This window comes from Gambusia affinis, linkage group LG13 (assembly GCF_019740435.1).
Source record: "Gambusia affinis linkage group LG13, SWU_Gaff_1.0, whole genome shotgun sequence".
NCBI classification, from domain to species: domain Eukaryota; kingdom Metazoa; phylum Chordata; class Actinopteri; order Cyprinodontiformes; family Poeciliidae; genus Gambusia; species Gambusia affinis.
Genome location: NC_057880.1, coordinates 12,193,991 through 12,220,076, shown reverse-complemented (window position 1 = coordinate 12,220,076; position 26,086 = coordinate 12,193,991). Strand labels below are relative to the sequence as shown.

The following is a 26,086-nucleotide window of genomic DNA, read 5'->3' as shown; positions in this document are numbered from 1 at the left end:
ACTCTCTCCCATTGCCACAACAGTGCGGTGAACCTACACTCAGGACTCACTCATCTCATAATAGAAATTATATCATCCTGCAGTAGGGAGCACCTGTGGTGTTAGTGACTGAAGACAAACAAGTTGAATTACATTTCAGAGTCATGTAATTGGGATTTATTAAAGCCAATTACCAAATCTTCAGATGCATATGCCATCGATAATTATATGAATATTGATTGCACCTGGCATTTTAGCATAACTTTCATGTTAATATGCATTTAAATAGAAACATTTTCCCCAAAACATAATTTAATCAAAATAAGGGCAGCAAAACATGCCACAGTTGTGCTTTGAACATTTTAAGCTTAATTGATTGTGACACTTTTATTGTTTATGCAGTTAAATAAGCACATTGGATAAAATACTGCAAATTATGTATCAAACAGAACAATGTTTTTAATTATTTTATCAAAGACAGATCATCACAACAGAACATGAAAACCATGTATAGCAAGGCTGTTTAAAGTGTTTTTTATTAATTGTACAGTTTTTTTTCCCGTTTTTTTTTTACATTTATGCTTACTTTTCACTATACACATGCATCTAAGAAAGAAATAACAAAAATTAAATTTTCATCAGTATTTACTCAAGAAGTGAAAATCTTTTATTTTGTAGATTTAACAGAGGAGGTTTGATGTATTCCAAGCATTTATTTTTTATTAACTGTGGCTTTAACTATTGAAAAAGAAAATATGTAGAATGTATTTAGTTTTACTCTGCTCTATTAGCCAGCAAACTACCCTGGTCTGAAACCCAAATAGAATCTGTGGAGTATTGTCAAGAGGAGGAGAAGACACCAAAGTCAATAATGTTGAAAGCTATTAAAGGCGCATGAGCTTCCCCAGCATATCAGCACTACCGCAGGCTGATCACCTTTATGCCGCCTGCTTTGACTCAGTAATTAATTCAAAAGCATCCCTGACCAAGTACTAAGTGCTTCAACTGTACATCACAATAAACTGCACAAATTTTTCAGTTGGTGGACATTCCTGTTTGAAAAATCTTTTGCTGGTTTTTTGTAATGCTACAAGGCTTAAATCTAGGACAGATGTACATTTGCTTATATATATATATAAAAGACGTTTCACATATCCAGAGGTCTGTCATTTCTGGAAGCTTGCATTTGAGCAGCTTGAAGTTGATGAATTGCTGTTTAAGAACAGGGAGGCGCATTCCCAGTCAGATTTAAATTAGCGACCAGCTCGTTTTCCACCTCGCTGTTTCTGTCTTTTGTTCGGAGTGGGTTGTGCATTTGGTCATATGAAACATGATGGGACAGCTTGTAGAGTTTCTTTGGGAATAGGTACTAAATAGGGTTATATAGTCTTGAAAATTGAAACTCCAACCCTCCCCATCGGTTCAGTGTTGTTGTTTTTTTATTTCAACAAAGATGGTTTTCTTCAGCCCTCTTTCAAACCATCTGTTCTCCCTATCTAGAACATGGACATCATTGCTGCTAATGGTGTGTAATTTGCTCTTGAGGTGCAAATGTATGGCCAAATCTTGCCCTGCGTTGCTGGCTCTTCTTTGTTGTACCATGCATTGTTGCAGTTGTCTGGTTTCAGCAGTTCAAACTTTGTTGCACTGGCCACCATAACGCAAACCCTCTCGGCTTGAGGTTTGGGGTTTTGTTCCTGGATTGAACCAGCCTTTGCATGAGGGTGTTGGCTCATTTGAGTCTTTTGAGTATGCTCCATGGAGGATGAGGAAAACTGGATAGGTTGCTAAACATAGTCAAGAAGAATTAGGTGGGAGCCCACTTGCCTTCAATTTAAACTTGTTGTAGTAGGTATGACCTAGATAAAAAATTCACAGGCCTGTTTCCTGCAATATTGTCATTTTCTGAGAAACTGTTTTTTGTAGTTTTATGAGTTGATTAAAATAAATGCATCAATCTCTTTAATATGACTATCCCTTTGTGAATTGAATGACTGAAATAGATGACATTTTCAGGCATTTTCTAAGTTATTGTAATGCACCTGCATTGTAATTAATTATAAATTTGCCTCCATCAATCCAGTCTTTAAAAGTATGTATTCAAAAGACCTGGGCCCGAGGTACGGCACACAAGTTACGGTGTCCTCTCAAACGTCTCTTTGTCTCTGTGACCAAATTGTCTCAGTTAATAGATTGTCTCTCTATCTTTAAACTACAGGTGGGTTGTGGAGATAAACACTGAGGCTGAGAGAGATAAGGCTGTATCAGCAGCAGCTTGTCAGGGAGTTTAGCCTGATCTCTTCTGTTTTTATATTTGAATGCAATCTCCTACTGAACGGAAGCCTTCTGAACCCTCACCCAGCACTAATCAATTCCATCATTAGACTATTGATGTTACTAATTACTTTTATGAGTTGATATGGCTCTTCTGTCGCACACATAATGATGAAAAATGTCTGCCTCCATAATGTGTATTGTAATTATTTTTTCTTGCTTTTTATGGATTTTCTAAACATGAATGCATTTGTTCTGAATGTGATCTTGCCTAAATAAGCATCACCCTTTTTTTTTTCCCCCTTTAAGTCACTAAGTGTTGACTTAAACACCAGAACTAAGGAGACTGAATCATATTGCTGTGACGGATATGCTACGTATTTGATTGCAAGACTGCTGCCAACCTGAGATTGTCTTGCAGTTTGAGGTATGCTGTGGAGTTGTGAGACAAGCTGATTTGTTTCTCTCTTCTACTACCCCACAATAACATCCTACAGTAACTACACCTTTTTGATTGCCTGCTTTATGTATAGCACAACCTCTTGATAATGGATGGCTGTTGTGTAGAGGGCAAAGCACAGCTGTCCACATGCTGAAGTGTTTTAGAGCACTGAACCTTGAACATTAGGGCCAGTGATGTGTAACATGCTGCTGTAACTGCATGAGCTGTTTGACTAATATGTCAAAAGCTCTTATGCTAATTAAAATATTGGAGGCCGATTGTAAATTAATTCAACTACAACATGTGTTGAGAAATAACACTTACTATTTCGTAACTATTTTCTTCCATAAGAAGTGACTTGTTTTATGCTTTTGTAAAAGCAGCGTCCCTAAACATCCTGTTCTGTAAACACACCTTGGGGGAGAACATCGAAGGGCTTGACATTAGAAAACCAATTACAACAAAAATGTGTAGCAGCAGGAGCAACCTGATAAAAGCTTGTTTCTGAAATGTTTGTGCGCATATTTTCTACATCCATAGATAGATATAAATTGCTAAAATGGAAACGATGGAAGTGTGTGGTTTATATTTTAGCATTTCATCTCAAGAGAGACTTTACATTTAGAAACCAGAGGACATATTAAAAATCTCTTTTTAATGCTTATTCATATAACGTATAAGATTTTTTTATACCATTAGCTAATTTTTTTTCTATCTCTATCAATAACCTTTAATCAACAAAGAAAATGATGTCCTGAATATATGAATATATTGTACAGTTTTCTTAATTAATTCTACAGAGTATAATTAATGAATTTTTTGAGTATTGCACAGGAAAGTTTAATTCAGACAAATTTTTATTTTAATTAATGCTGATCCTTGAAATTTACATTAAATATCTAACTGGTAATTTTTAATAAAGATATCAGTAAAATACACAGGTTAAAGAATCAACTTTGATATGAAATTCCTATAATGACCATCTCTGTCTGGTAAATTGAAGATGTCAACAAGTCATCATTACCTCCCTGATTAAATGATGTGATATTTTTTGCTGTTGTTGTTTGGGACAGTGATTTCGCAGCAGTGGCCATGCATCATTACATTAAAAAAATATTATATATATATATATATATATATATATATATATATATATATATATATATATATATATATATATATATATATATATATATATATATATATATTAGCACACACTTTACAAAGATCAAACTTCACCACACTTGTAAACACACTCAGACTAAAAGGAAGTTGAACTCTACGTTGTTGACCTAGCTCTTACAGACTTTTACTAGACCATTTAGCTTTGAAGATGTTGTAAAGCTGTGTCAAGTCAAACATACAGAAGGTAACACTCCTACACTATTTCTCTGCTTCCCACATTTTTCATTGTGATAAAACAGATGGCTGAGTACTTTAAAAAACTCGAACTTGTCTTTCTTCCTTTTTGCTTCTGTTCTCTTTCTCAAACAACTGCCTTTGAAATGAAGGAGCACTGCAAAAATGCTCACCTTTTTATTTTTATAAAGTAGAGTAATTTTGTGTCAATACTTTAAAATTGATGGCTTCTTTTTGTAACTTAAAAATACTGTGGAGTTATTAGATATATTGTACTCCTAAGCCAAGGGATTTGCTACCAAGTAGAACGACTTTCTTGAAATGTAAAGTGTGTATTGAACTTTAAAAACACAACAGGCTATTTACAACACAGAATATTGGTGCAGAAAAACTCCATCCATCCATCCATCCATTTTCTAACACCCTTGTCCCTAGTGGGGTCAGCAGGGTTGCTGGTGCCTATCTCCAGCTAATGTTCTGGGTGAGAGGTACACCCTGGACAGGTCGCCATTCTGTCGCAGGGCAATATAGAAACAGACGAGACAAACAACCATGCACACACACTCACACCTAGGGAGAATTTAGAGAGACCAATTTAAACAATCATGTTTTTGGCCTGTGGGAGGAAGCCGGAGTACCCACACATGCACAGGGAGAACATGCAAACTCCATGCAGGAAGACCCTGGCTGAGAATCGAACCCAGGACCTTCTTGCTGCAAGGCAACAGCTCCACCAACTGCGCCACTGTGGAGCCGTGCAGAAAAACTGATAAATAAGAAGCAGAAATATTATAAGCGATGAGTAAAAAACAGTGCAATGCCAATAGGGCTTTTGCACAATCATTTGTAGAAGACAATCAGGGGAACACTTTATTAATGAGGAATGTAGGTTTCATAGTCTCTGCCACAGTCGGGCTCATCACAAGTGAAGACGACTTGGAGCAGAGTACAGACTCCACATAAACAGAGAGTTAACAGATAACGTGAAAAACTGTTTGTTTGTTTGTTTGTTTTTTCATTATTATTGCACTTGTGTTAAAAAATAACTGATAGAGAGAGATGAACACATTTTCATGTCACGTTTCTAAACCTTACTGAACCAAAGTGATCTTAATATTGTCTTTGCAGTGTTTTATTTAATACCTCTTGTGTTTATGCTGTAAACTTGTTAAACGTTCAGTACGATGTATACAGCTTGAAGTGGATTTCTTTTCCTCACAATGAACCAGAAAACTTTTATTAGAAAGACAAGATGTCTAAAAGTACATCTTAAAAAAAAAAGAAAAAAAAAAGTTATTCAGTCTAAGCAGCAAGTATGCTCCAAGGTACGTTATAAACTACAACATAATTGTAGAGGCTCAATCTGGTGAGTAATTGAAAGGGTATGTCTGAATAAACAGAACTTCTGTATTGTGATAAGCCAGAAGTGCTCCTATAATGATGACTTAAAGCAAGAGAATATGATGATGGAGCAAAGTTAATTATTATTTTTTTGTTCTGAAAAGACACAACGTTATTTAATACAGTGTTAACTGTTTATTCAGTATTATGAACCTACAGCTAACATGACCAGATTGTTATGAGTCATTATTAGCCCACGGTTGAGAAATATTACTAGCTCATAATTAAAGTGCACCCTTTCACAGAAAAATGTGTACATGAGGTGCCGTCCCTCTCAGAATGGTTTTTGGCCATTTCATAAGACAAAGATGGCTCAAGCATTCAGTGATTGGCGTAACAAATTTTATGTTAACTTTGTCTCAAAATTTCTCAGACCTCAATCCATTTGAGCGTCTTGATTTGTCACTTTCACTATGCTGTTAATATTTTATGAAATGACTGCAGAGGAAACTTTTCAATTAAGTTTTTATTCAGGAGAAGCTAGGTTCAGTGTGGAAAGTTTTTTTTGTTTTTTTTTTTTTACATCTATTTTGGGATGTTATGCATTAAGGTAGAACAGAGTGGCACAACTTAACTGTTGACTTTAGAGATTTAAAGTGAGCGTTGCTTGTTTTCAGACAGAATCAGTGACAGTTGTTGAAAGTTGATTTCCATCCATTATGTGACTCACAAAACGACTCTTGAAAACCTCAGCCATTTTTTGGGTTATGTATCTCTTTGAGCACTCTTGAGTTGTCCACTTCATGAAGTTTGCAGGAGGATTCCTGCTGGCCAATGTAAATTGCATATAGTGTTCCCATGTCAACCAGGAGAAGATTTGCAGTAAGCTGCTGGAGGAAATGACTTCTCTCTTCAGGGTGGCTGGTTGTTCAGGTCTGACTTTTCTCTAGTGAAAGGGATCAAAGCAATCATGGTTGGCCCTCTTAAGAAAGATAGATGTACAAATGTGAAAAATCAAATCTGCTTCAAAAGAGAACACCACTGGGAGACAGAGAGATGAGAGGGCAGTGAGTGAATGGGAAACCAGTGTGAAATTGCTCTTGTTGTCACACCACAAGAGAAGAGAACATAGCAGTCTCCTGCTGTTCAGAGTTCTCACAGACTATACCAGTTCATAATGTGCTTGGGTGTATGTCAGGCAAGATTTTGAAGCAAATAAGCACTGATTGTGACCAAAAAAAAAAAATCAGATTTTTTATTTTTTTATTTATCTATTTATTTATTTTATGGTAAAAGCATCTATTGTTGAGACATAAGGGCTGTAGGATGTTAACAGTGAGAATATATCTACTTTCAAACAGATGTTTGGTTCCTATTTATGATTTTAAAACAACTAAATATTAACTTAATCCAGATGTTTTGACATTTTCTTTTCTTGTTTGAGATATCATAAGAATAAGTTGGGCACAAATGAACATCCGTCTGGTCTTTCTGACTGACAGACGGAAATCAAACATGTTGTCTGAGTTGTATATTGACCTTTTTTTTCCTGAATATACATTGAGGTCTGTGTGTGACCACAACTGTCTCCAGCATTTGCTTCAGTTTACTCTCACTGGTTGATGTGTAGCTTGATCAGAAGGTTTTCAGCTTGACTCGACATGACTAGGAAATGTCTAATCAACTACAGATAATGAAGACGCTGCTTCTAATTTTCATTTGCAGTGACTTTCAAGATGCTCTTCATACATTTCCAAGTTGATCTTATTTATAGGCCTGTTCAGCTTTATTCTGAATATTTCAATTTTGCTTGAAAAGAATTATTACTTCCTAAAATAAGAATCAGAACAATAGCTTTGACAGTTTAAAAAAACAATTATTCCTGATTCTGCTAATGTTATTGTGTATAATGAGAACAGGTGCAATAATGCCATCTATAAGTTCTTTTGCAGGTTTTGATTTTGATAGCCTGGCTATAGCTAAAACATCTAACACTAAAGTGTTTGTTGTGAAGAATATTATACTTTTTTTTCTGTTCTGCTTTTTCATAGACTAGTACAAGCATAACCACTGCAAGTTAGTTTGCTTATCTGGTCAGCTTGATTTAAATTTATTGAAAGGCTGTGGCAGCAAAATAACAGTTTCTTATAAAACTAAAATATAATGAGCTCCAGGCTAATTTTCTACTTTAGTCTTAGAGCTACACAAAAAGTTCCAATGTAAGATCTACACATGCATCTTGCTAATCTTTGGAACAATGCCAACCTGAAACACTTGCAGTAGAGCAAAACTTTTTTGTCTGTTACATAAAGTTGGATATATGACCTCTACTTTATTTTCAGTATATTAGAGTATATTGATTTTCAATAGCAAAAAAAAAAGGCCAGCACCAGATATGTCTGATCCTGTTTGCATTTCTGTATGAGCCAAGAACTCTATTTCCAGAAGACGAAGCACATTTCCCTCAGATAATTTTCCATAAAGCTTTCTCACTTGATACCAGAGTGTCGCGATTGGATTTTCCAGACATTGTTCAGTGTTTGTATAAAAAAGTGGCTGAAGTGAAACAAAGAAGTAAATTTCCATTTGAAATGAAGTGCTGATAGCCTGCAAAGCATCATTGATTTTGTCAAGTCTGCTTTGATATGAAGGCAGTGATGCTTGTGAGTGGCCTGTGGTTCTCATCCAATTGGAATGTGGTGTGAAAGCTGATTTCTTAGCTTATCGCCTGCTTACAAAAGAAACCTTGTGAGGAAACACTATAGACAGATAGAAACACCTTCATTCCTCATAAAATGGCCTTCTTCCATAGCTCAAATTGGCAGCAGGAATCAGATGCTCTATACTATTCTACATTCTGATTTTTTTTTTTTTCTTAATCCTCTGCAGGTGTCTTTATCTAGTTTTTCAGTGTGGTTCATCACAATGTGCAGAAAAAAACATGGCATCAGTGCTGCATGTCCTTCTTTCTTGTTGCCTCGTATGTGTAGTTTTTGCCTGGGAATATGAGCACTAGTAAGAATATTATCCTTCAAATTTATGCCTCTAATCAATAAAGAATACTTTTACCTTTTTGACTTACAAGAAATATATGCAGATTTTTCATGTGGAATTACCTCTTCTACGAATAATCTTCTAAAATGGTGTTTTTAATATTAGTGTATTCTGCATGTATTTTTACATATTTCTATGAAATTATTTTGCCACTCTCTCTTTCTGACACGTTTGTCCAAATTGGTTTAATTATTATTACTCTGAGTGCTTTCAGAAGTCTGAGCTTAGATCTGGTATTTTCTTCAAGCTCTGGTTGAGTCTGTTCTACGTTAAACACACAAAAAAACTGTCATATTTACTAAGTTTTCTGCTAATTGGTAATTGTTTGCTAATTGGAGCAAACAATTCCCGGCTGTGATGCCTTGTAGCAAACCTATCGCCCTTGTTAAGCATCAGCTAGCTGTAGCCATCACTAGCAAACCGTTATATAATAGTATTAATAACACACATTTTATTTTGGTGTCCTTCAAGACGCCTAATTACATATAAGAAGAAAAACACACAAAACAAGAATGCAAGTTCATCTAAACAGGGGTCTCAAACTCCAGGCCTCGAGGGCCGCAGTCCTGCAGCTTTTAGTTGTGCCTCTGCTGCATCACACCTGAATAGACTAATTAAGGCTCTGGAGAACTGATCTACACAAGGTGGAGGTAATTAAGCCATTTCATTCCAGCGTTTTGTACCTGTGGTACATCTAAAAACTGCAGGACTACGGCCCTCGAGGCCTGGAGTTTGAGACCCCTGATTAGACTTACTATGCACTGGATTAAGTTTGACTTGGCACCACCATATTTATGCAAAACATGGTTGAATTTTTAGCTGAATTGCTTTCTCTTGAAAACATTCTAAAATGACTGTTTTGTGATTTTCTGCTTGTATAAAAACAATTTGAAATTAACTGATGTGAAGTAAATTTAAGTAAAGTAAAAGGTTGTTATGAATGTGCACTACGTGAGATCAATCATGTTTTCTATTTGTCAGAGACGTAAAAAAAGTGGCCATTTGCTCACTGAAGGGGAAATCGTTTTTCACAATGGAAAAAGCAAGATGATCATAATACCAACAAAATGCACAAACTGAGATGTTTAAATAAACTTCCCTACCTGTGGAACAGTAATGAAGAAATGACTGCAATTTTTTTAAGTGGATAATTAGAAAATCAAAACAATCATAGTAATCACTTACTATTCTTTTAGTAAGTATTTTAGACGCAAGTTCTTTCTCAGAAAAATGTTTAAAAAAATCAATGTATTAACATCAGTGAAATTGGCAAAGGAGATTAATCTCTATTAGAAAAAAAAAATATTGACCCAATGAAAATGCTTTTTTTGGTTAGATCTGCACAAGGGTTCTATCTTGTGTATTAGTCACATCTGTTCAAGCAAAAAGCCTTCAGGGTGTGCTGATACATGAATGGCGTAAAATGTTTTTGTTTTTTTCATTCGTCCAGGTGGGCAGGCAATAAGGCTTGACAGAAGATGCGACGGGGGTGGTGGCTTGTCAGATGGCTGAGGACCGGAATGGCAATCCTCACTTTGCTTACCCACAGCTGGGGCCAGAATACAGAAGGTATGAGCGGCCTGTACCCACTCCATCATTCTCTGGCTTCTCCTTTTTCCACACTGCAAAGAGGAAACATGCAGAATGTGTAAAATAATTCTTATTTTCTCTGTTGACCTGTTTTCATCTCCCACTGGCACAATCTGTTGTTTTTGGAAAATTATTCCCCAGAAACTGGTGCTTTGTGGATCCGTTTGGAAAATCGTTCTAAAATTTTGGGAAGTAAAAGTAAAAGTCGCTACTCAAAGATTCTTCATTCATAATGATGTCTGCAAAATAAATACAGCATAAGTTAGGCTAATAATATCCAATAAGCTGCAGATAAAGCTAGTAATTTTATTTCACTTGTTGAAGTTAAAGAGGTTCACAAAATTTGATGTAGACTGTAGAAACCACTGAGAAGTCAAATGATCACCCGACACTGTACAAAGTTGTGCTATGAAAAGAACATTGTTCTTACAAAATTCTCACCATCATCTTATCCATAACTTTAAAAAGCCATTATTTAAAGGATGAGTTTGAATTTAGCTTTTTTTGCTACACAGTTCACTGATCACAGAGGATTCTCTTTGAATATTTTAGGTTTTCACACTGAGACTGCAGTTTTTAATCTTCCAGTCTCAGCTCAGTGAGTTTGTGGCAAGTTCCAGTTAAATGCAAACTCCAACTGTATGAGACTGACATTTCTGCTTAAACACAGGGGTGGCCCAAAGCTGTACACAGAGTGAGATATGCCACAGCCTCTTAAGTGAATGGCAATATTGTCACATTTCTACTCTCTCAAAACTTTATGCTCTTTTGTTTTAAAACGATTTCATTTAGTCTTTCATTGCTTGGCTTCTTTGAATGTTTCACAGTTTGAAAACTCTTAGATTAGAGCTATACTTGCGGAATAGTTTATTGTAAGTTAAAAGTTTACTTATTGCTTCCAATATAAATATGTAACAGTTTACAGATAAATATTAGTGTCTATTTATTATAGCTGAAACACTTATCTATTCTGGTCATCAGTTTAACAATTGCTACAGATTTTTGTAGACATTAAAAAATACTGTAACCGAGATAGCAGACATGGACAACTGATAAAGAATGGCTGCTAGTTTAAATGATATAGCAATGACCTAATATCAGTCTATGCTTTGCAGAGGCTCTTAATGCACTGATAAAGTTATACTCACTTCGACATACTAAATGCTTGAAGCAGGTGACAGCTGTCTGATCTACAACCTACATGATTCAGTTCATAAACATTTGATAGCTTACGGGTGCTCACTGACCGTGTATGAAATATTGAACTTTGATAACCTGTAGCAGATAATTGAGAACGGAAAAAGAATAAAGGATATGGTGATGTCACTGCAAGAAGTAAGTGACTTTGTCCTTATGTCACTTACAAAATGTGAAAGATCACCTTAATGCAGGGGTGCGCAAAGTGGGTCCTTGAGGGCCGGGATTCTGCATGTTTTAGTTCTCTCCCTGGTGGTACCAACAACCTTTTCAGCATGTCGGTGTTCTTCTTAGGCCTTCTAACGAGTCATCATTTGATCCAGATGTGTTAAACCAGGGAGAGAACTAAAAAACCTTCAATGCCATAGTCTGACTATGAAGAGTGTGGATCTCTGATGGGGAATTTTCCACTCAACATCAGCTGGGGCTGGCTGAAAAGCGTTGCACGGCAACAGATTCTTACACAGGACACAGGTGATGCTGATCCAAAATGTTAAAGATCACACAGTGACAAAAGCACAGATGAGAAAAAGAAGAAAGAATAAAATAGGCATATATCACAACTGACAAAATCACTGCAATGTTTACCACTATAGTGAAGGAAAAATTATACTTGTTCTTTTGGATAAAAAAAAAAAATACAAAAAACGACTTAAGCTGTGAAACAGATATTTGTGTTAATTTCCGTCCGGTCTGATACATTTAAATAAAACATTACCACCCAACTTTATTAGTGACCAAACAAGTAAACAGAATTCACTTGTGTTTAATTTTACCTCAGAATAAACACAGCTGTTCTGTGAAGCCCTAAGAGGTTTGAACAGAGTTGTTGTGGAGGTGGTTGTCACTAAATACAGGACAATACTGGAAGAAAACCTTTTAGAGGATGACTTGAAACAGACTTGACTCTCAGGAGGACAGTGATGCCAAATGGTCTGATCTGCAGAGTAATGATTTGAATTGTATCCAAGTGTCCAAACGACACAGTCAATCTTTAGAACATAAATCAGATCAAGTATCTGTGTTACGACTTGGAAATTAGTATCTACTGATGCCATCCATTCAGTCTGACTGAGCTGGACCAATTTTGCTAAAATGAACAGGGACATCTTTTAGCCTGACCAGTGTAAAACTGGCAGAGACACACTCCACAGCAACAGCTGTAATTGGAGCAAATTACAGCTCTTATTGCTGTAATAACAGCAATAACAAAGTGTTGAATTCTTTGTGATAGTGTGTCACATTACATCACACTAAAACACATAAGTCTTTGATTGTAAGTTAAAATAATTATGAATACTTTTTATAAAGAACTATACTTAGACCAGTGTTTCTCAATTCTGGTCCTCAGGGACCACTGCTCTGTTTGGAGTTTCCCTTCTGTCAAACACCTGGCCTGAATAAGTGGGCGATTAACAGGCTTCTGCAGCACTTAATGGTATGCAGCAGCTAATTTGAGTATCATTTGAGTCGGATGTGCAGGTTCAGAGAAACATCTAAAATATGCAGGGCACTGATCCCTGACGACCGCTGCCCTGACTTGGTCTCTCATTGATCTAATCGGTGTGAATAATCAGAAGTAATTTATTCATGCATATTATTTATTTGAGTTTGTTTGGTAGGGACAGATACACATCGACATAGACAAACTGAACAAAACAACAGTCCCATGTTTGCGTCATAGTGCAATAGCAACAGCTAATTCACAGCACTTGTCCCTAAATGGGCTTTTAAAAAGTACCTCTAAAAGTTAAAGTGACAATCATTTAAAACAGCACAGCATAATGTTGACGACATTTACAAACAAACAGTGAAACATGAAACACCAAAAATGGGTACAGTTCTGTTTTTGCCCTGTTTTGATGGAAATATTAATTATGTGAGTTAAAGGTTCTACTCCAACATTGCTGTATTTTTTTAAAAACATAGCATCTAAATTATACTTATCCTTTGCGTAAGAATTGCTTAAGCTATTGATAGCTTTTTAACATCAGAGCAATGAATTTCCTTTATCTCAAACAAATCGGAACACTTTTTGGATGGCTTTGTACCATGTGTATCCATTGGAGCTGGTAGAAACTTTGATGCCAAGTCTTTAAGTGATGAGAGGAAAATATTCTCAACATTAAACATTGTTGCTAGCTGAGCAGGATCAGTTATGATTTTTTTCTGCTACCGCAAGTTTATATTTGTATTTACTGAGTACATTTAATTGATCCCAGATCATCTTACCATTAGAATAAATCAGTAGGAGTCTGATTGTCCTGGACAAGTCACTTTTGCAGAATTACTGGTCGATTTCGAACATTTCGTTAATCTGCAGAATTATTGCAAAAGTTGCTAATGTTTAATTTCAAATGAATTACCTTTTTCTATGAATAACATTTTGATTATGCATCAATATCTATTTCCCAATAAGCAATAAAATAGACAAATCCTAATCATTTTTTGTCACTGTAAGTCCAGTGTTTTATAGCGCTACTCAACAATGACTAATGAAATATTTAAATCCATCCCAATGCTTCAAAGAGGGACACACTGTATCTATACATGCAAATCCCCCACTCCACAAATCCAGATGTCACCCAAATCCACGTACAATCACAGGTGCTTAACTCCGCTTAGCAGTATCTGGGATTGTGCTTTAGTTAATGTGGTCGCGGACACTTCTGCCATCAGCCTTCCCTTTCCGTCTTCCTCCATCTCGATCCAATCCTTCCCAGCCTTTCACATCTGCACTTCTATTTTGACCCACAATAGTTTGTCTATTTTTGGGATTGTCTGATCAGGAGCCAGATGTGCAGACTGTGTCTGACAGCAGCTGTTGCGGTCTGTGGGGCGGGGGATGCAGTGGAGAAATGAGGGGAGGAGGAGAGGGTTTTAATCTGTTTGCCACCAGGCTGTAATCAGGCCCTGGGCTTTACAAAAAAGGAGGGGGAGAAGGAGGGCACTGTTGTGCAGTGTGAGCCGCCTGTGGTGTGTTCCAACAGGCCCATCCTGGAACACAGTGTGTGCGTGCTGATCTGTGCACTTCAACTGTGATTGCAATATTTGCCCTGCGCTCTGTGTGGTTTCCCTATAGGGGAATAAAGGGAGCGGGGCAATGAGGGGATAATCTTAACTGGAAAAGTGGAATCTGCCCAGGAGGAAAGTAAAGTATACCCTCTGTCCTTCATTATCAGCCACTAATAATTTACATCACATCAATTTCTCATTTCCACCTTGTTCTCTGAACCAATATCAGTTCAACAATTATCTACAAGAAGATATGGTTGGAGTCAGAGAAGTAATGAATCTTCTTTTTCTTTTATGTAAAGACTCAGTTTAAAAATCATGAGTGACCCAGGCTGTCTCCATAGCCTCAATATTTAATTGTCTTTTATTAAACAGTTGGAACTATTTAGAGAGCTTATTTCAACTATGAGAAGAACAATGCATAAATACTTCAGAGAAACTCACATTTTGCACACACTGGATGGGTTTTAGCATTAGCTACATTATGTAGGCTTTAAGCAAGCTGGATGATGTTTACATCTTGTATTCCCTTGAATCAGGGGTCTCAAACTCCAGTCCTCGAGGGCCGCAGTCCTGCAGTTTTTAGATGTGCCACACGTACAAAACACTGGAATGAAATGGCTTAGTTACCTCCTCCTTGTTGAGACCCCTCTGGAGATCAGTTCTCCAGAGCCTTAATTATTCTATTCAGGTGTGATGCAGCAGAGGCACATCTAAAAGTTGCAGGACTGCGGCCCTCGAGGCCTGGAGTTTGAGACCCCTGCACCTGAACTCTGTTACCAGAGCCGCAATACTGAATTCACACAACTGTCATCTATGCTACAGTGCTGCTGCGGTACAACTGAGGACGACTAATGATCACTGTCTAAATCAGGGGTCTCAAACTCCAGCTCTGCTGCGCCACACCTGAATAGAATAATTAAGGCTCTGGAGAACTGGTCTACACAAGGTGGAGGTAATTAAGCCATTTCATTCCAGTGTTTTGTACGTGTGGCACATCTAAAAACTGCAGGACTGCGGCCCTCGAGGACTGGAGTTTGAGACCCCTGAACTATGCATGTTGAATGTTTGTTCAGAAAATAGAAATATTGTTTATATTCTTAACTTAATTGATATGGGACAAGTCTGATGCAATGTCAAAAAGTAAGGACAAAAAGTTCTCTGTTTATGCAGCAGAAGAGTGTCTGGCTTAAGAACAGTCTTCAGTGGTACATTTGACTTACATATTACATGCTGCAAGAAATGGAGGACCATTATTATTCACATATTTTCACTGCAAAAATTGTCCTGGTCATAGTAAAACTATGTTTTTTTTACAATAGTTGTCAAATTTTCTAACATTTAATTTTTCGCTGATTTGTTTGAGCTTAAAAATGGAAAAACGTCATGAAATCAATTTTTTTAATTGCAACTGAGTCTGTAGGTATTTGCTAATGTAAATATGTTGACTGCGACAAATTTAGCAACATAACCGTGCATAAATGAAACTCTTAATTGCTTTTGCACATAAAGTTCTTCACTTCATAGAGGAGTGAATGGCAAGCTGCATCTTTGTCTAATTAATTCAAATTAAATATGCCCTTCTACTATAGCACTTTGCACCTCACAGTAACAAAACAAAACATTAAAAAAACACTTTAGGCTGTTGCTTGACCACTATTATTAATCCCTCATTATCACACATGGGAGTTTATGGTAATCAATTGAGTGTTAACAGGTAGTAGCATTAGTCTGGCCCCGGAGAGAATTTACAGAATAATGCATTATTCTGTATGATCTGAATGGTAATGCACAGCTTTCAGAGCTATGTCTTGTGTTTTGCCGGCCAGCTGCTTTTAGGTTCCTAAATATGTGGACCGAATACATGCCGCTAAGCCATTTTGCTTAGCAACTTGAACCTCCAGAACAGCGTTTCCACACCCTGGTCCTCAAGGCACACTGCCATGCATGTTTTAGGTCTTTCCTTGCTTGAACCTGGCTGATTGCAATTGCAGGCTGATTAACAGTCATTCGCTGAACTGATATCAACTGAATTAGGCGTATTAAAGCAGGGAAACATCTAAAACATGCAGGGCAGTTTGCCTGGAGGACCAGTGTCTTCAGTAGTCTTCAGACAGGTGGTAGTGGACTTCCCAAAGAACAATCTTCTGAGCCACTCAAAAGGGATGTAACTGGTACATTAAAACTGTGTCCTTGTTTGATCTCTACATGTTCTTTACTGCTGGATCTTAAATGGATCATTGATCATAATTCTAACCTTGAACCATTTTTTTTTTGCAGTTATGGTGTCAGGTTTCACATCGAGTGTAACACTGCTGCAGTGCCGGAAACTGCTCATCAAATGTTATATTGAATATCTATTTTTTTTAGTTGGTAGTTTAAGGATTTTATAAATTGTGGTTTGACACTTTGTGCATTTGTCCCGTATAGTTGTTTTAAAATTTGCTACAGAAAAATTCCACTTGCCGTTTAAGATCTGTCCTTTATTTACAAAGTTAGCATGTCAATTTCTGTCTGGCGATATATCTATACTGATACAAGCAACAGAATACTGTTGCTTTGTTTTTAAAGGTCAGGTACTTTGATACCTTAAAAAAAAAAAATCTTCAAATGCAATCTCCAACATCAGAGCAAGTGCAAAACGGGAAGGTTGCTGGCTGAGCAGAAGATTTACATATTAGGGAGAGAGTAAAGTCTGTAAGGCGCCGTGTCAAAAAAGCTATTGAACTAAATTAAATGTGACAGGTACATCTATCAAAATGGAATAAGAGTATATAAGCCAAACACAACATCTTACTTTGACTATAATAGGAATTAATTAAATATTCTATATTCAACCATTGCAAATATCATATTTAAAGCATTTTCTTAAGGATAGTTAGAATGGAGTTACACACATTATTGCTAATGTGTGTAAATGTGGATGTCGGCAAGCATTTTTCTACTTCCCTTTTAACAATGTATAAAACATGGCTTGGGACTGACATACCTAAATCAAAATATCTAGATTATGACTTTAAAGCATTGTTCAACCTAGCCTCAGTAGGTTAGTAGTAGGCATGTAGGTGCATTTGAATAAATTATCATTTGATCAAGACCTATTTTACTGATTTTATTCTGAAGGTGCAACTCATATACATTTATTACAGATAGTGATATAATTAACCATTTATTTCAGTAATTTTATTGATTGATTATCTGATGACAACCTACAATTAAATTTCTCAGAAAACATAAATACTACCTAAGATCAATTAAAAAACAGCTTTTCATACAGAAATGGTGTAGATAAAATGAGTCTTATGTCCTGAACATTCTAGGCACTCTAGACTTGGTCAGGGCTCCTTTTGCTGCTTTTACATCAGTGTGATGTAGCATTGAGGCAGTTAGAATGTGACTAAGCTGATGTATAAGACATGCCTGGTTCCAGTAATAGTGGTATTGATACTAATTTGTTCAGTTGCCTGCTGGGAAATGAGATTAGTGATGCCGTAAAACTTGTCTGTCTGCAGAGAGAAGCATGAGGTGCTCAAAAAGTTCATGGTAGATGACTGGAAAATTAGTACAAGATGTTAAGCAATAAGGATTCTGTTTCTCTTTCTGCAGACTCCATAACTTTAATATTCCACATCAAGATACATCTGGTGTTGTATGTTGATCAGAAGTGGGTTAACACAATAAACACTACACTACTGTATCCCAAGTCCACCTCCATATTCTGGAATAAGCCTTACTTCATAGTTCTCGCCAGTCTTTTCTTTTTTTGTTGTACCTTTTGCCAAAAGCATATAATTTAGAAAATTATATTCTTAGTCAGCAACTTGCAACTAGCCAGTCAGTTTAGCAAGGCCATGACCTTTTGATGCTTTTTCTCATTGTTGATGATGTCGGTGGCCATTTCATGAACAGCATTTATCAATAGGCATAGTAAACAAACTTTTCAATGACTTCTACATTGTCTGTAATGAACCTCTGATAAAGACAAGTACACTCCACTTTGCTCTATTGACTTGGAAATTAGCATTTTCTAAAGATAAACTTTTTCTCATTGCTAGATTAATATGACAGATATTATTTGACAGTAGAGCCTTCAGTCTTTTTTTCAAACCTGTGCCATCGTATTAGTGAATTACATGGCACATCTTTATTTAACATATTAGAAAATTGTTTGTCAGTTACAAAAATCGTCAAACTTTGTTTAGATAAATAAAAAGAGACTGTTCAGAGAAATAGTGACTAGTCCCAGCAAAATATGATTTTTTTTATCCAAATAGGCAGGTAGAAATTGTATGAATAATTATTCAAAATATTTCTGAACTGTTGAACTTTCCATAAACAATATTGTATGCCTAAAGCATTTCTGCATACTTAAAGTAGTCAAAGGTGTTTATGAAAGCTGCAAAGCACCTGAACCTGCCTTTTTATTCATGGGACCATAAAGTCCAGTGAATGGTGAACTCGAGAGATGCACCGTTTACAAACAAATCTTGCTACCTTCCATGATGGAAGCCTGGCTAATAAGTAACCTTGTTGAAAATCTAAAGACCTCAGTGAGTGACAATGCAGTACTGCTAGAGATTTGCTACATAGCTCTAATATTCTGATTTTTATTATTTCCAATTTGTTACACCAGTGCTGGCACATTTTTGAAGAATGCATTTTTTCTAAGAGTAAATGTCATGTACATTTTGTGATAATTGTTTCTGTGTGTAACTTTGATATTTTGTTGAATTTTTTGCATGTTTTTTGTAAAAATATATTTTTTTGCAAATTCCTTCAGACTCCGTACAGTGATTTCTTTCTTTTTTTTTTTTTTCTTTTGATAATGTTTAGCAATCCCCAGCAGTGGTGGAGTTTGCAGTAAAAATTCTACTGAAATTTTTTCAAGATTGACTGGTTTTCATCCCATAGAGCATATACTGCACACTTGGTTTCCCTTCCTTAGAAGGCAACCAGCTTTATCCTGACGTTTCACCATCTCTCACTAAGACATACACCGACAGGTTTGATTGATGTGAACTCGATGGAGTTGTAAGGCCTGAAATAGGAGAGCTGTAGTCCCATCGTGCTTCACACAAGTTGGATACTTCTCACCTTCTGGCAACCATCGACTGTTAATGCGTAGCACAAGTGGATTTGTACAGCACAGGTGGGATAAAGAGCACAGTCAGGTTGGTCCTTGTTAGCGCTTGGTGGCTGCTTTCAAATGTGCTGGGGATTAAAAGGTGCAAGTGAAGCTAGATGAGGTCAAGCTGTCTCCTGTTGCTGCAGCACTGAATGAGACATGAGACGGCTTCTGTTTTATTTGCAGTTCAGAGAAACCTTCACGTTAAAAGGTAGCGTGCAGTCTAAGCTCAGAACATGATCAAAATGAGCTTTGTAGATTGTCACAGGTGTTACATGTATCGAAACCTGAAATTTCATCCTTTTCATATTAGTATTTTTATCACCCAAGGGTGGGATGGGCTGAGGAAGTGATGGATTGTTCCTCTATATATTTTCATAATTCTAAGTTGTTTACTCCCATTTTACCTTCAGTCCATTCATTTGTTCGTTCATTCATTCATTCATTCATTCATTCATTCATTCATTCATTCATTCATTCATTCATTCCCCTTATCCTATCAAACAATAGGTGGTTTCATCAGTCAGTGTGTGATTTGCAGGGTGCATCCAGGGGCAGGTCCAAAGGAAACTAATATCTCAAAAGGAAGAAATTAACTGGTTGTCTTTAACAAAAAATACAAAGAACTGACAAATAAAGTTAACTAAATGTGTGCACATCAAATAGTTAACTAAAAAGTCAGACTAATAAAAATAATTTCAAAGATAAAGATAAATCTAAACTAAGCACTAATTAATATGTAAAGTAACATTAAGGAAGAACAGAAAACCATTACCAATTCTGTGTGACAGCAGGGACAGCTGTCACAAAGGAATTAAGGATTTACGGGGTTAAGAAAGGACTGAATGAAGGACAAAAGGAAATCTGGACAAAGACATTTGTAACTACAAATATTTTTCTGTACGCTTGATGCTTTTTTTTTTTTTTTACAATAATCCAGCAGAGATCCAACTCCATATCTTTCCAGTCTCTATGCGAACCTTAGTATATACGATACAATGAGCAAACATCAAATATAACGTACCATTATGCTGAAAAGCATTTTAAATAGAATACATCACTTGTTGTTAAAAGCTTTAAATATGTCAAGCAGTGGGAATGTGAGCATCAGTTTTTGCTTTCAGTTTTGTGTATGTATTCACATGCAGTGCTCTGATCATAGTATACGCCTGTTGTCACTGCAAATGGAGGTACTATTCTTTATCTCTGCCTGGTTCTTCCTCTTTTCTTGGAACCTGACTCCTTAGATGTCTCTCCCCTACTGCCACGACTACCACTTAAAACCTACACACACCTTTGCACGCATCCAAAACAGATCATGTGATCCTCTAAAAAGATGTGAGAGCAGGAAACTCTTATGCCCTGTACACTCACATACACATGCATGCTCTTTGGGTTCGCAAAGATTTTTTTTCAGATCAGACTTGCAGAGATTTTTTTTTCTATGTTGCTTATTTGTGACTCAGATTTCAAGGTGTGACCCAATTCCTCTGTTCATCGTGTTGCTATTATGGGAGACTCCATTTCCTTAGCAAAGAAGTATGGATTTTCTAATTGCTCCAAAATTGTTGACTGAAAATTAACAGTGCACATGTCTTAAAGAGCTTTTAAAGACGGATGTATACATATGGATAATAACTGTATGTTTCATTTCATTGCAAATATTTAGCACAACAGCATCCTAACATATAGTCATATAAAATTTACATCTTTCCATTAATTTGTTTCAAAAAAATCTACAAATTTGAACAGTTCTTAAGGCTGTCACATCCAAAACCTTTCCTCTGAGCATTCTGTGCCTCTAAAACATGGCTCGTGGGTATGCAAAACATGGCTCAGGGGTATGCATATTTAATGAGAAAACTATCCTGTTATGCACCTACTAACAGGTGCACTATTGCACAACTAAGGCCTGCAACAGAAGGTGGGTGTGAAATACTAGACCGGTGGTTGTTGATGTGTTGTCCTGCCCATCTCTGATTACATGTAATCTAAGATGACCCAACTTGGTAACAAGCCTCACAAAGTTCAAAATGTTTGAAAGAATGTTTGTCTCTCTTTTAGGAAAAGAGAGACAATTTGTGTAAAATAACCATTACTTTACATGTTTTAATGAATGCCTGCTGTAGACTCTATTTCAAACATAAGGAGATATTACTCCTTGCAATATCAAGACACCTGTTGACCAAATCTTTGAGCTACTATCACACAGTTTCTTATCATGCCACATGTGTTTGTGTATCTAAAAATTTATTTGATTTTTGTCTGCTTTGACCTCGTTAATTATAGTGAATGTATATTGTAAAAAATTATGTAGAATTTACACTGTAAAGCTGAACAGGTTATGATCCCTTTAGCATAAACCTAATTCTATTATCCCATCATTCTGGATTGGAAATTGTTTATATATAGTATGAGGTCCCCCAAGGGATGAAATAATTTTTAGTAGAAATAATCTTAAAATAGGCTTCCCCGCTGTGGGGTGACCACTATATAACTTTTATATATATATAAAATAACTAAATAAACAGTTTCTTACATGTTTGTTAAATCTGTCAGTATGTTGTGACAGTATGGTCTTTCCTCTTTAGTCACACATGTAGAAAACCTCACATTTGGACACTCTTCCTAATAAGATTCAATCTACTCTGTATGCTGAATGGTGAAAGTGGCTCGTCCAGCAGGACAGTCGGACCTATTCAACTGGTACTCACTGATGCATCTTGGGGGCCCTTTTAGATTTACCTTTCAACTTTAAGTGGTCAAGTCATCATTAGGTGTGGAAAATTAACAAACAAATAAGCAAGATAAAATATAACACATTTTATCTTAATATTGTAGCGCAGTGTGAAGGTAACAACCTTCTTCCAATATATGTGGCTTCTATCACAGATGGGTGTGTTAACAGAGTCACATCATTCATATATGTGACAGGACTTTATCTTTAACAAAATGCTAAAATAAATGCTGTGACAGCATCTTAAAAGCTACCATTTTTGGATTGCTTAATATTGTTCCTCTAAAATCTCAATCCCTGTTTAACATTTTCTCACTTTATAACATGTCTCCTTCTCTTTTCCTTAATATCGCTGTACTCTTGCAAGGACTTTTTTCTCTCTTTTTTTTTCCTAACTTCAGAGTTGTTTCTTAAATGTTTGATGTTTGTTTTTTTTATTATTTTATTTTCCTTTTTTTCCTTCCTGCTCTCCTTCCCTCTGGCTAAACTGTGCTCTGACTCCTTCAGACTGGCAGTATGAGGGTAAGAGGGCAAGATTCTTCTGTCTGTTTCCCCTTTGTTTTACTAACTTTGATATTTTGCTGATTCTTCTTGCATCCCTCCCCACATACTGAAAGACATCCCAAGAATTCCTTACATCAGCAAAGTTACCTTTCAGTGCTTGTTTATATAGAATGACATGTCCCACCCCCTTCACTGCCCCATCTGGTGCCGTTTGTCAAGCTGCCATTACCTATGTCCCATGTGCTCATACCATCTAGCTGTTGTGACCTCCATCTGCAAAGCTTTTCTCCCTCTTGTTCTGTTCACAATGTTGCCTGGTGCTTTTCACTGCCCTTTGTCTAGTTGCCCGAGTTGTGCAGTCAGTTAGTCTTGATGATGCAGCTAGAGGACTTATTGATTGCACTTGCTGTAAGAGGATCCATCTGTGTGACAGGAAGATGCTCAAAGAGTTCTTCGAGGTGTGCAGTGTGAATCATGAGCTGTTATGCAGATTACATGAGACTTTAAAATGACTTTGTTAACAATGCTACTTCACATTAACATATAAAAAAATATCTTTTTACTTGAATTTGGAAGTTATCTCTCCCTTAATGCTCAAACGCTAATTGAGTACAATGTTTTATTAACTACAGCTGTATTTGCTTAACCCTCATGAAATATAAATCTGACCACTACAATGTGCAGAAAACAAAAACAGATGACCGTTTTCCAAGTTTACAAGTTATAAAACTTCCCTTGTTAATTATTGTTTTGTGGGGAACTGTGCATAAACACCTATTAAATTGCCTTCACTGTATATAGTATCCGAAAAATAAGCAGAAACAGCTTATAATTCTCATAACTCTGTGAATCTCCAAATGCTATGTTACAATTCTTAGAAATACATCTCTCTGTGATCTTGTTATATGTTAATATTAACAAGATGATTCTAGTTTGTACAAGTGGTGCTTATTGCAAATCTCAAAATGGGCAGAAGAAAAATATATACATTTGAAAATTACCCAGTGTCAAGTTCCAGGCTGGTACTTCACGAGATTTATTAAAATCCATGCCGTTTACATTCTTTAACACACTGTGACCTTTCATTGCAGCATACACTACATGTTGACAGTTTGGGATGCTTCAGTTTCTTCACTCTCACAGATATTTTAACCCGGAGCAGAGCTTCTGTGAGATAGCAGTAATATGTTTCTCCCAAACAGGTTTAGCTCAGTTTAAAAAGCTACGGTGGTGTTCTGACAGCATGTCACCTAAAGTACTCATAGATTTATCCTTTGATTCGAAAGATTCTGTATATTTGTCATGACACACACTCACCTTGCTCCTGCTGATAGTGTTTACAACCACAGCTCTATTTTGATATGAATCTTTCACAATGTTGTTCTTTTCATCTTTTAGGGTGATTCTAGGTAATTATTTGCAGATAGGACAAAAATCCCCCTCTATTTTTAAATTGATAAAGTTTAATATGTTGATTTTTAAGATGCACTAACCAGAGTTCCCTCTGGTGCACATTTGGCATCTGTAAATAATACAGTGGGCACAGCTGGTCACATGACACAGACAGGGAGTCCAGGGAGTGTCTCAGTTACTGCTACTGTCGGTAACTTTTAAAAAGTTGAAAAGTTCTTCGGGCGTCTTCTTAGCAAGAAATCAAGATATAATTATTAATATAATGCCCAAGAACAATAAGTCAGATATGGAAGCCCCTTACAAAAAAGACCATCTTTTATAAAACAGATCTTACCAGCTGAGTTTGTCAGGGATTACCAGTACAGCTGGTTTAAAAATCATAGGGATTAGATTGGGGCACGTCTAAAAGTACATTAGTGCATTTTCTGATTATGTGAACTGATCTAAACTGTGGGTTGATCATCACAGCTCCACTATATTTGATGGCATTTTGTTATCAAGCTTTTGATAAAATATCTTTAAAACTATATATATTTTTTTTATCCAGAAAAGGTGTGTTTGTTTCATAGATTGACAAATACGCCTAGTTGGTAGCAAGGAGGTCATGGGTTCAAATCCCTGACTGTGGTCTTTCTGTGTGATATTTGCATGTACTCACTATGCATGCATGGGCTCTCTAGGTACACTGGCTTCCTCCCACAGTCCAAAAACATGACTGTTAGATTAATTTCTCTCTCTAAATTGTCCTTAGGTGTGAGTATGAGTGTGTTCGTGGTTGTTTGTCCTGTGTGTCTCTGTCTTGCCCCGCAATGGACTTGTACCCCTTCCAAGGTTTGCCCCACCTCTCTCCCAATGACTGCTAAAGATAGGCACCCCTGCAACTCTGCAAGGATAAGCAGGTGTAGAGAATGGCTGGATAGATGTTTCATTGATAAATTTATTATAACATATTATAAACTGAAAGGACATTTCATTATTCAACTGTACATCAAATATTCTCAATACGTGTTCTAGTATAATGTGCGTTCTTATATTTAAAAATGAGCAAAAAAGACTCTAATTGATAGCTAATTAAGAAATTATGTTCTTCTTTTTGCTCAAAAAAGAAGATGATAAAATTAACAAGAAAACCGCTTCAGCTACAATATTTTATAGAAATTAAGAGGGAAAAAAATAATAGTGGCAATTGTGGAGGATTAATCTCTTAAGATATCTTATACGCCTTTATGAAGGGTGTCATCTTTATGTGGAAGCTATGCCAGCTATGCCGTCATCACGCATCATATTAAAATTAATATTTTACTGGAATGTTTCTTGTGCAAAAAAGCAGGTTGAGTTTTATGTGTGTCTTCTGATATTTCTTTCTCTCCTTCTGTATTCAGAGTGTAAGCTGTCTCGGCCGGGCCCTCCTGCAACCATAGTGACCATTGATGAGGAGAGTCCCAATGGTATGTATTTATCCACCGATGATTCACTCGTATTTCTTCTTCACAGTTTATCAGATTATAGTAACTGCTGCTGCACTCAAGTGGAGTGGTGTGCTCTGTGAAATTGTTTTTTTGTGCTACAGGGAATTTTGTTCACCTAATGTAATGCATATTAATACATGTTGTAACCAATGAGCTCAGCAGGATGAATGACTGCAGTGGCTCATTGGTGAGGACTCTTCTTAAAGGAATGTTTATTCAGACACTGACATGTACTTGTGCTCTCCTTTCTCCTTTTAGGCTGAAAATAAATAGGTTCTAATTCCACTAGATTCACTTACAAGGGAAACTGAGTTTGTATTTATATTCGAGGACATACAGATGGTGTTTGGCACATCGAAATGTTTTAGGGCTCCAGTAATGAGTTGTCTGCTCCCTCTGCAGATCGTACTTACTGTGGTGTACCTGTGTTACTTCAGTACAGGAGGCAATGAAGCGCACTTCAGACATGCAGCACTTGAGTGGGTCAGATGAAACTCCTCGTTTTTAGTTATTTTTTTTTCCTTCCCTGCCTTCATCTTCTTTCAGGTATTTCCATCACCTGCACCTAAATTTTGCCTGCTTTGGAT

The 26,086-nt window shown here is 36.5% G+C and overlaps 1 protein-coding gene across 6 annotated transcripts in view; it reads left to right on the top strand.

The window, feature by feature from the left end:
• pcdh15a (protocadherin-related 15a) overlaps positions 1-26,086 on the top strand; it is a 175,008-nt gene that overhangs the window by 46,888 nt on the left and 102,034 nt on the right. For 5 of the 6 annotated variants that reach the window (XM_044137334.1, XM_044137338.1, XM_044137335.1 and 2 more), the window contains exons 2-4: positions 9,900-10,018; positions 22,621-22,635; positions 25,413-25,478. In XM_044137334.1, coding sequence (XP_043993269.1) covers positions 9,928-10,018; positions 22,621-22,635; positions 25,413-25,478 — 172 coding nt within the window. In that variant the 5' untranslated portion in view covers positions 9,900-9,927. The remainder of the gene's footprint in view (positions 1-9,899; positions 10,019-22,620; positions 22,636-25,412; positions 25,479-26,086) is intronic. The other variant, XM_044137336.1, reaches the window with a different exon arrangement.